Source organism: Lepidochelys olivacea (genome assembly GCF_965140295.1).
Source record: "Lepidochelys olivacea isolate rLepOli2 genome assembly, chromosome: 2".
Lineage (NCBI taxonomy): Eukaryota > Metazoa > Chordata > Testudines > Cheloniidae > Lepidochelys > Lepidochelys olivacea.
In genome coordinates this window covers 112,309,776-112,320,574 of record NC_140412.1, presented here as the reverse complement: position 1 = coordinate 112,320,574, position 10,799 = coordinate 112,309,776, and the positions used below count along the sequence as shown (strand labels likewise).

At 55.6% G+C, this 10,799-nt stretch overlaps 1 protein-coding gene across 1 annotated transcript; it reads right to left on the bottom strand.

Moving 5' to 3' along the window:
- Positions 1-484: 484 nt before the first annotated feature.
- On the bottom strand, positions 485-7,923 carry LOC311515309 (maestro heat-like repeat-containing protein family member 2B). Its single transcript, XM_084618297.1, has 7 exons — positions 7,601-7,923; positions 6,896-6,972; positions 5,753-5,832; positions 5,226-5,325; positions 4,510-4,605; positions 3,679-3,783; positions 485-3,217 (listed from the first exon to the last, which is right to left on the bottom strand). Exons 2-6 carry the CDS (start codon positions 6,905-6,907, stop codon positions 3,706-3,708), a joined length of 366 nt encoding a protein of 121 aa, XP_084474423.1. The 5' UTR covers positions 6,908-6,972; positions 7,601-7,923; the 3' UTR covers positions 485-3,217; positions 3,679-3,705.
- Positions 7,924-10,799: the final 2,876 nt, after the last annotated feature.

Here is a 10,799-nt window from a genome sequence, read left to right as displayed (position 1 = left end):
CAGAGCTTTCTGAGCTCCAGGGGGGGACATGGGCCCTGGTACTAACATGCAGGCCCTTCTGTGTCAGGCCAGGCAGGGAGAGCGTAGAGCCATGGCAGAGAGAGTAAGGCCAAGAAAAAGGAGGGTGGGGAGCACTGTTCCCTCTAAGCTGTGTGTGTGTGTGTGCGCGAGCACACAGATCTTAAACCCCGGGCACATGTCAAAACACCGCGCGCACTCCAGCTTCAGGGGTATTAATGGCACCTGAGGTCACCAAAATTTCCGCCCAGCCCCACCCCATGTCTGAGGGACGGATTCCCCCACCCAATCCCCAGATGGATTCTTGTCTCCTCTCTAGTGACCTCCAACTCCACTGCCACCCTTGTAGAGTGAAGCTGCGCCCCAGCCCTGCCCCCACTCCACCCCTTCCTCTGAGGACTGCAGCAGGGGTCAGGCAACCCACACTCACTGGGCGGTGGTAAGTGCAGTGACCCAGCCCCAGCCTGCTCCACACCGCCGGCTCCCAGCCACACTGCCAGTGAGTGCTGGGGGCCAGTTCCCCCCTGCCTCCCAAGCCCCAAAGCTGGGAGCCAGGGAAGCAGAGCGGAGTGGGCTGGGTCACTCCACTTCCCACCGCCCCATGAGTGCAGGGTTGGGCCCACCCTGCACTCACCAGGAGGTGGGAATTGGACCGACCCGGCCCCAGCCCGCTCTGCTCCACCCTGCTCCGCCAGCTCATGCTGGGAGGTGGTTCCCCCTTGCCCCCCAAGCCTGCGCCTGCCCCCCCCTCACCGAGGCCTGGGGCCACACACACACCCCGCAGGGGGGCTGCATAGGGCACCAAAATGGCTAGGGATGGCCCTGGTCTCCAGGGGAGTTTCCCAACCCTAGCATGAGCGATGGCAGCTTGTCCTGTTGATGTGATGCCTGTAAATAAATAGCCTGGCTGGAGAGCTGGGTCTGAACTGCTTTGAGCTGCTCAGGGGACAAGCTGGCTCTACCCTGTGTATGGAGTTGAATTCATCTCTAAGAATGGCACCTGCAATGACTCATTCACCTCCTTGCTCCCCGGCCAGCAAATGGGGATGGGACGGGAGTGACTTTTCCTGGCCGAGAGGTGAAAGGCCCTGGGTCCTTCCCCAAAGCTAGATTAATCCTTCTGTGGTTACCTCATCCCCTATCAGCTGCCCAGCTTCCCCCACAATGGAGAAGGCTAGAACCAGCCCAGCCTGGCTGACACGTAGCCGGGGGTCGTGGATGGCCAGCAGCACCGCCTGCAGCAAGGATCTTCTCTGGTCTTCTGAGAAGATCTCACCGAAGACCTAAAACCAACAGCACCTGAGCTCTTGGTAGATTGCCCAAATCCCTCTAGTGGCTCACGTGGAGGGTAAGAGTCCTGCTGCAGCCAAGGCAGCTAATTCCCCTGGAGGACCTTTGGGGTCCCATGGCCCAGGGATTCCCCTTTAGTAAGAGGTCGCAGGCACTGAGGCCTCTAATAGTTCAGGATTCACCTCAGGAGCCATGATATGCTGGGAATGTGTCAATGTGCACAAGCCTGGTGCAGTCTGGAATGTAGCTCACAAAGACTACACAGGACCCGCTACTGCTTCCAGCAGCAATATCTCCTGGAGCTCACAAGCTAGAGGGATGGGGCTTTCCGAGCTCACTCAGGTCCCATTCCCCATGCCACCAACATTCCCACGAGCCTTACGTATGGTGCAGTAATGCAGGCCAGGGTAGGAGCTCAGTGTCCCTGACCAAACTCCCTGGGCAGGGGCAGGTTCTGCTTCCTGATTTGCAATGGTGCTGGGCAAATCCCACACCTTCCCATGCTTCCACAAGGAGCAGGGAATCCAACAAGGGTCTGGTCTGGCAATAACTGGGTGTGAGCTTCCCAACTCACTGACCCAGTGGCTCCCCTCTCAGACATTCGGGTGTCAGCCAGGGAGACAGTGAGTGGAGCCAGATCCCTCGAGATACAATCCTGCATTAACTCAATGCCCCAGGGGATTCCTTTTATGCCACGTAGAAATGGATCCATGTATCACCCCAAACCAGGGCCGTTAGGAAGGCTCCGAACCAGGATCCTCAGTCTCTCCCAGCTGAACTCTGTCAGCTGGAAACACACTGCAGGCTCTTGTCCTGTATCCAGGCACAGCCTCTGCACGGGGAGACAGTTCCACACCTGAGCTGCTGTAATGTATCAGCTGAGAGACCTTACCTCCCCCACTCTGGCCATATTTCTATAGCCAAGGTGCTTGGTGTCCTGGAGCCCATCCCAATACCACAGCTCTTTGGCATCTCTGATGTTCAGGCCTGGGAGAGAAAGACACATTTGTGAGGTTGGCATTCTGGTTTCAGTGCTTGATTCCTTTTGTTCCCATTGCTGGGTGCACACTGACTGGGGCCTTTGCAGTATCTATGCCCCAATGGAATAGTAGGGTCCCCATCAGGCGGTTTAGTATCTGGAGGGGGATTTGTTCCATTCATCACAGAAATCATGTGACCATTACAGTCTTTGGGCTCTGGGAGTGGGTCCCTGCTAATGAAGGTGTCTAATGCTGAGAACCCCCCACATCCACTGAAGTCAGGATCTGGCCCTAGGTACCCAGCTGGTGAAATCCTGCAAAGCTTTCTATCCTTCCTCTGTGGTCCCCACTCCTGCCCCTGCCCTCAGTCTGGGCTCTTACTTTCCATGTGTCTCAGTACCTCCATTCCTGCTCCCTCACCAGCTGGCAGCCCCATGGCAGCTCAGCTGTGCCCTGTGAGATAAAAGAGCCAATTTCCTTGGCACTTTCACACTCATCGCTTATGAATTCATCATTTAAACTGGGGTCGGCCTCAGAGGAGGGGGCTTCTTCTATAGAGTTCCATTGCCCAGTGGAGTGAGTCTCCAAGGAGCGCTACTTTTCCATACAGGTCCCATTGCCCAGCAGGGGTCAGTCTCAAAGGAGGGACCTTGTTTCTATTGGCATCCCTCTGCCCAGCTAGGATTGGTCTAAAAGGAGAACTCTTAGTTCTACAGGGGTCCCAATGGCCCACTGGAGTTAGTCTCCTAGGGGCTTGTTTCTACAGCGTCCCATTTCCCAGCTGGGTTTCTTACCCCTCTTCTGCAGCCGTAGCTGGTAGAGCCTGTAAATCCCCTCCTTGGATTGCAGATGATGTTACATGCTGGGTCAGTGATATAGAGACCCAGCTGTGCCACAAGATACCCCACCTTGGAGAAGTCAGATGAGCTCTGATGGAAGGAGGAGGAGAGGGGAATTCACAATATTCTACCTTCGGCTCTTCATCTCCCCTGGGCCAGGAGTCTCTCTCCTCCCACTCCTTCTATAGGAAGTGCTGGGGGACAGGAACTAGAGCTACAGCCCTCATTCTCTCTGCCCCCAAAGGAGCTTTGAGCAAAGGGACCAGGGGAGGGGCTCTCTATGAGGACTCACTTGCCAGCAGCTCCAGAATAACAAGGGCCCTGAGGCCAGGCACAAATCTGCCAGCCCGTGGGTATGGAGAACAGCCCCTTATGGACCTAGGGGAACCAGTTAGCCAGGAGAAAAGGAACTTGACTGAAGCATAGTTGATTCTCAGTTTTGACTCTGCCTCCCCACAGGGGCCCTCTCAATCTAGAACCCCTGCAGCTGCAAATCTCCCAGTTTGTCAGAGGCCAGCCCTGCCTATGCAGGGGGGTCAAAGGTCACTTACATCAAATCCTGGGAGGCAGGTGGTGTATCAGAGTAGGGCAGCGCTGCTCCGTATGGACCTGGCTCTCTCTTGCGTCACTCTGGAGTGCATCCAGAAATTGATGTGCTGTGGGAGAAGGAGGCAGGTGAGGGTCAGTGGGCATATGCACAGCCTCTACAAATGAGCTTCCCCTCCCCATGGGGCTGAGACATTGTGTTCATCACAGAGCTTTAAAAGGGGGTTCTTGCATCCAGGACGCTGTCCATGTCCTGCTGGTCACAAGCTGTCATTGTCTCTCCAGATTGGGACAACGTTCGGTCTTGGGGCTGGTCCCACCCTCTCTGAACCCCTGATCCATGAATAGCACATCATGATCAAGTCACATGCTCTAGCCCCTCCCCAGCTGCAATGGCATTGGTACGATAGAGGGGGTGACTGTGAGGAGAATCCCTCCAGGAATTGCCGTGTCCATAGGGAATCAGCTGTTCTGTCCTAAGAATCCTTCTGTATCTCAGGGTCTCAGTAGAAAGGAGCCAGTGACTTTTCTGAGAGGCCCATGTCCTGGGTCTCACAGTGGTTTGAGGCTCTCAGTCCCCAACCAGGCCTGGTGCCCACTGTTAGTGCTTAACAGAACCATGCAGAGCTCTGGCTTACAGTCCCAGCTCCTTCCCTCTGTCCCCGCAAAGGCGGAAGGGCCCCGACATTGCACTGCACTGACAGTTCTGGCAAAGTCTGGCCCGCTGGGTCCCACCTGGGAGGACATAATGGACATGTGGCTCTTCCAGTCTCTCCTTTGCAGCCCTCCCATGGAGTTAAGATGAAATTCCACCCAGACCCTTCTCTTGTGCTCACCTCCAAGAGGTGCTGCAGTTTGTCCGTGGTAAGGGTTTCTGTGAGCAGGCTCCTCAGCATAATGTCCAGGCTGTCTGCATAGGCCTTGTGAAGAGCCTGCAAGAGGAGGGAGTGCCGGACAGTCATGGGATCTGGGGCTACAGCATTCAGGAGATGTTTAGGAGGGTTCTCTGGGGAGCCCTGGCAAGACCCCAAAGATGCATCCTGGCCTCTTCCATTCCTATCACTCCAGAGACACTTAGCAAGAGTTCATGGCAGGATGACACTGTTGTAGTAGCCAGGCAAGGTACTAACAAACTTCAACAGGACTTTATTTTTTATAGTGGAAACCTCTTTTCCAAGCTGCTGCTGCCCCTTCAATAGCTCTCCCTCGGCCTAAACACCACAGACATCTGGCTCTTCAGTCTTTGCCCTTAGCAGTTCTCTGCAGAGGGCTTGGTATGCAGCAGGGTATGGAACAGCCACACTGCTATGGATGGGAGCTAGGGGCCCGGGCAGAGTCCAGGCAGCAGAGCTGAGAATGAGGAGGGAAGGCCAGGATCAGCCACAGAGGGTAACGCAATCCCCTCTGGAGGGAAGGGGCCCTCCTTGCCGTTTTGTTAAGCCCAGGCCTGTTCCCAGCTCTGCTCACCCCTCCTCTATTCTCAGCAGCTCCACCAAACCAAGGGAGCAGGGACCACAGGCTCCTGGGATACAGAAGTAGGATGATGACCTACCTGGAAGTGAGCGGTGTCCTTCCCTGTGCCCATGGTAAAAACGCTGTACAGGACAGCCCGCAGGAGGTGTGATTCCAGCTCAAGAGGCGGCTTCAGTTTGCTGGCAGGAGAGAGGAGCCTGTCTTAGACTTCAGAGCACGAGAGTGGCGCTGGAACTACCATGGGATGTGAAATGTCAGGGAAATAGGCACAGGCCAGCAAAAACAGAAACAGGGGTGCCAAGAAGCACAGTGAGCTAGCTGAAGTCATACAGCCAGTCAGTGGCAGGGCTAGAACAGGGCCCATTCCCCTGATCTCACCACTGGACCTGGCTGCCCCTCTTATATAACCCCCTACCCCAGTGATCCTCTCCCTAGGGCCCCTATAAAGTTACTGAAGTGAAATCAACCACCCAGTCAGGAAAGAGTGAACATTCCCACCCCTTCAGCTACAATTGGGGTGACCTAGGAGGGGGAGAATCTGTGACTCCCAGCTCTGGGCCTGAACAGCACCAGGGTCAGGGCAGCTGGGCAGGAGGATTCTGGTACCTGAGGTTGCAAACTGCAGCCACGGAGCTGGAGAGGATGGAGCTTGGCTCAGACTCCAGGGGGAGGTCTTCAATCAACTCCTGGGAGACCCAAAGGGGACAAAGCAGCGGGTGAGATTCAGGCCCCACAGGCACTTCCCAGGGAGGAGGCCAAACTGTGCAGCAGACACAGCCAGCATAACCCCTCCCCCCCACCTTGACTCCCCTTTCCTCCCTCCCATCAAACTAACCCCTCCCACCCCCTCTCCAGCTCAACCCCCACATTCCTCCCTCTCCTCAGGCACCCCTCCGACCCTACCATCCCCCCCGCTGCCAGTTCCGGATCAGTGCCAGAATTTCCCCCTTCCCTGCTCCCCAGTCCTCAGCCCCAGGAATCCCTGCCCTCTGCTGCCCCCTCCAGCCCCACTATCTCCCCCCACTGGCCCATGTCCAGTTCCCTCCCGGCACGGGCACGGGCACCGGGTCTCACTCACCGCAGTGCTCTCCACAAGGGCCGCTCTGGAGCAGTGCAGCTCCAAGGTGTCCTGCCCCTGCTTTTGTGTGGAGAAGCACAGAGTGGGGATAGCGTGCAGGAAGCGGAGCTGCTTGGCCCTGTCCTGCACCCACTAGGAGTGGGGCTGGGGGAGAGAGAGCCGGTTAGCTAGGGGCCTCCCCGCCCCACCCAAACCAGCTCCAGGGCTCAAGTCCTCCATGGGGGAGAACAGGAAAAGCCCCCCCTTCCCAAAACTGTAGAGTTAAAAATCCTAAGGCCAGCTTGGATCCTCTAAAGGACAACTAGACATCCATTTTGTAAGCCCTTCTGGTCCCCTGCTCTCTCTGAATTTGGCGCCTTTTTATGTTTAGGTGGGAAAAGATGGTTACTGTCATTGGCTAATCTGCCTAGCAACCCTATGTCTATATAAGGGCGGTGCTCAGATTAGATCGGGGCTGCCCACCTGAGTGGCAGAGTCTTGTTGCTGTCTGTTTGGGGCAGAGCAAGTGGCTGAGGGTTAATAGGGTAGGCCATTCACTCCACAAGGGTCATCTTAAGTAGGGAATATACTTACCTGCACGCACCTGATCCATCTCCTATAGTGATCACTTGTCCCACGCACGACAACGCAGGAAGGGGAGGGATTTAATTACCTGAATACTTCCATCTTACCTGAGAAGACATTCATCTGGTTCTGCCTGGAGGTCCTGTCTCCATCTGAGGAATCCAGCCGTCCTGTCGCGCTGCATCTGTAGTAAAATGAGGCCCTGAAACATAAACCCTTGGTATCAGAGGCCTGGTATGAGGCCTGAGGCCTGAACCAAAGGAATGGTCAAGACTTTTCTAACATAAAGCAAAGTTAAGCTGTGAGCCAGAAGCAGGCCCTGCTCACAAAAGTTGGCAAGAGGAAGGCTGCTAATTGGTATCTAAATTAGATACCCATATCTAAAGGGTATCAAGCACTAATAGGATAAACATGGATAAGGATGGCACCAGAACAGTCCGGTACAAACACAATCCACAGAAATAATGAGGAACAGGCTGACCCATCCCAAAAGACAGGGTCAAAAGAATAATATGATGGATAGACTTGTTTCTTCGAACCAACATGTACCCCGAGAGAGGCAGCACCCCAATACGCAGAGGGGGTTATACCTCGATACATCAGGAGTGATGTGTAACTGGTTTGTATCTGTGTATAAGAATGTATCCCTGGGGCGGTGTCTTGGTCCAGCCTAGGGGGCAGTGGAATGTCCCGCCACTGACTGAGCTGTGTCCATTGTCAGGGGGCACATATTCGTAGTATGTCCTGTAGAGTCTGCGGGAAACTGTTACTGTGCTTCATTTGACAATAAACCTGGCCGGGTGCCTTTGTACCTTATCGGAGTCTGTGATCATCGGGGGTTCTCTCGTGGTCTGCTGTGCCAGCAATCTGCAGAGCCGGGGCAGCACATAGAGAGAACACAAGTACGCAGCCGACTGTTATCAACATTGAACAAGAGCAGAGCACCATACCGGTGACGTCTGACGACAGCAGCCATCCTGAAAAGGAGAAGACACCATCAGATCAAGCTGCCAGAGATGGTAGTGTCATTCTCATTTTAATCCTCGTATATAGATCCCTATTGATGCAGCCTGCCTTGTTTTATTATCCGTCTCACCTTGTTACCTGGGGAATCCTTGCCACCCCATTAATAAATCTGGTTGTACCTTTATCCTGTCTGACTCATATCTGGGAACACAAACCCCCAGTGATAGATACGGGAAGGGAGGCGAACCTGAGACTGAGACTCCTGGCCATTGTTAATTCTAGCTCCTGTGTTGGTCAACAAAACCACAGTGTCCTCCCGCACAGGCAGGGATTGTAACTGGCAGTGTCTGTGGTGGGAGGAGACCCTGGCCTTTGTGGGACAAACACACCCTCTTGGAGGTCCCAGATAACATGGGAGAAGTGCCCCCATAAGGGGGTTATGGGTTTTCTGGGGTGGGGATGGTGCAAGGGGCAGACAGACTCGGCGCCAGCTCCGCAGGGGGATTTTTGTACCTCTTCTCTGCCCTGCAGATGTTTCTGGATGACCCTGATGGCAGCTTCTTCTGGGGGCATGTCCTCATCCTCATCCCCCTCCAGCTGGACACAGGGGTTCCCTGCACCAGGGAAAGAAGGAGAGAGGATGACTCCTGGTGCTGCTGAGGGGTTCAGTGAAGAGAGAAGGCTTAAATGTTCTGTCCTCCTCTGTAAGGAGCCCCATGGCAGAGAGGGCCCTCCCACCCCCCACAGAGACGCCCTTAGCCCCATCTGCCTCAGGACCCCATAGCAGTCAGGCCATGCCCCATCATCATCAGGGGCCCGGGAAACTGAAGCTCCCCCAACTCCGCCCTGAATGTCCTGCACAGGGCGTGGCTGTGCCACTCCCACTGGCGTCAGTGAGTCTCACGTGGCTCAGGGCTGATGTCTTGGTGAACCAATGGGCCCAGGGTGTTACTAGTCCATCCCCCCCATCCTCCTCCCTTCCCCTGGCTTCCCCTCACCTGCCATGGGGGAGCCTTCAGCCTCAGCCCTCTCACACTCCTATGAGGTGCTGCTGGCCCCTTGGGAGTAGGCGGAGCTGCTGGTGCTAGAGCCGGGGTCGCCCATCTCCTGCTCTGGGGAGGCTGGGGGCTCTCCAGTGGCCAGGCAGGGGAATGGCTTCTGCTGGGCCCTGGGGCTGGGCTCCTGGCTCCTCTGCTTCCTGGAGAGGAAGCCCCAGAGCCGCTTTGCCCGGCTCCCACCCTGTACTGGGTCCCTCCCGCACAGCTGCATCCTGGGCCACCTCCATGTTGGCCCAGAAGGTGCCTCAGGGCCTGCTCTCGGAGCTGGTGTCTTCCTCCTCCAGAACACCAGGCACTTCCACCTCTTGGACAGGCCAGAACCTGCCTCCCCGCCAGTGGGTACAGAGGGGCCACTCTCCTCCTGGGGCAGCCTGCAGCAGCTTCCCACTGGCCCTGGAGCCACCTTCACAGCCTTCTTCCCCAGCATCTGCCTGAGCCTCTCCATCCGGGAACTGAGTGGGGAGCAGCCTCGAGTCTGGGTTCAAGGCAGCCTCTCACTAACAGGCCTTCCTGCTCCCCTCCACCTATCCTCCGCTGGGACAACTCCTCCTCACCACACACCCCACCATGGGGTACAGGGACTGCAATTTACACACGGGCAGGAGCTCACAGAACAGGCTGCTCCCAAAGTTCCCCCTCACCACTGAGGCACTGTTGCATCGGGGGAGCCTCATCCTTTCAGAGCAGTGGGGTTTTCAATTAGTTTGGACAAGCAGCTCCGCCCTGCTAACCTCCGCCCCAGGCCACACTCCCTGCCAGGCTAGAGAAAGAACAGAACCCAGGAAGGAATCTGAGCCTGCCCTGGGGACTGTTCCCCAGCTAAAGTTCACCAAGTCCCAGTCATATGAGGCATAATCCTTCCCCCACCAAGTTCCCACTGATTTCATTGATTGGGGTTGTGGGTGTTCAGCAGCTGGCAGGGTCTGGCTCCCCCAGAGACTCTCAGCCTGGGGAACAGTTTCATACAAGGGAAGGGCTGGGAGCCCTATTGCTGGGCTATTTCCACCATACTAGAGATGATTCTGGAGAACACCCTGCAGGAAACATGCTGCCCAGGTCCAGAACTGCAGGGGGCTGTGTTAGGAAATCTCGTTTCATTAGGAGGAGATTTCCCCCCAACTCCTATTTCTGCCCCTCCCCAAGCAGAACAGGGAAGCCTCTGAGGACAAACTATGTGTGCCACTCACTTGCTCTGGATGGCGTAGACCTCGGTGGCAGATGCTCAGGGCAAGGTCTCTCCCTTGCCCTCTTCCTCACTCCTTGGAGCTGGAAAAGGTGCTGCACTGGGCAGCACAATTCCCTGCCAGCAGGGCAGGGTGTAGAAACCGAGAGACCGACAGTGGCTGTGAAAACAAGATGATGTTTTATTGCCAAGGGATGGATAAACTCATGTCAACAGCCGGGGGTCCAAAACACTGACCTACTGCAGGCGTAGGATGCCTCCCATCTCAAGGTCTCCTAGCACTTTACACACATTCCTGAAGCCTGACAAGCCCTGGGCTGTAGGGGAGGGACCCCAACGCCACTGACCGAAAACTGGCCTGGGCAGGGGAAGTCACTGCCTCAGGGTCGCACTGGGAGTCAGTGACAGAACCAGGGATGGAATCCAGGAGTCCTGTGTCCAGGCTCCTGAACTAACCACTAGAGGAAGACTCCCTTCCAGAGCTGACAATTGCAAGCAGGACCCTATTCCCAGTCTCCCTGGCTTTGAGAGGAAGTGTGGCCTGCTGCAGTACATGAGGATCATAGAATCATAGAATCATAGAATATCAGGGTTGGAAGGGACCCCAGAAGGTCATCTAGTCCAACCCCCTGCTCAAAGCAGGACCAGTTCCCAGTTAAATCAAGGATGGGTATTGGGAGTCAGGACTCCTGGCTTTCATTGGTAGTTTTCCTATTGATTATGAGACCTTGGCCAAGCCATTCCCCCTCTCTATGTTTCAGTCCCCATCAGTAAAATGGGTACAAAATACTTACCCAATATTGT

What these genes read in the sequence shown, in the direction of transcription:
- LOC311515309 (XM_084618297.1), bottom strand. An exon ending in GCTGCAGTTTGCAACCTCAG is followed by an intron (nt 5,326 to 5,752) that starts GTACCAGAATCC and finishes CTCTCCTGCCAG; the next exon opens with CAAACTGAAGCCGCCTCTTG. An exon ending in AACTGCAGCACCTCTTGGAG is followed by an intron (nt 3,784 to 4,509) that starts GTGAGCACAAGA and finishes CTTCTCCCACAG; the next exon opens with CACATCAATTTCTGGATGCA.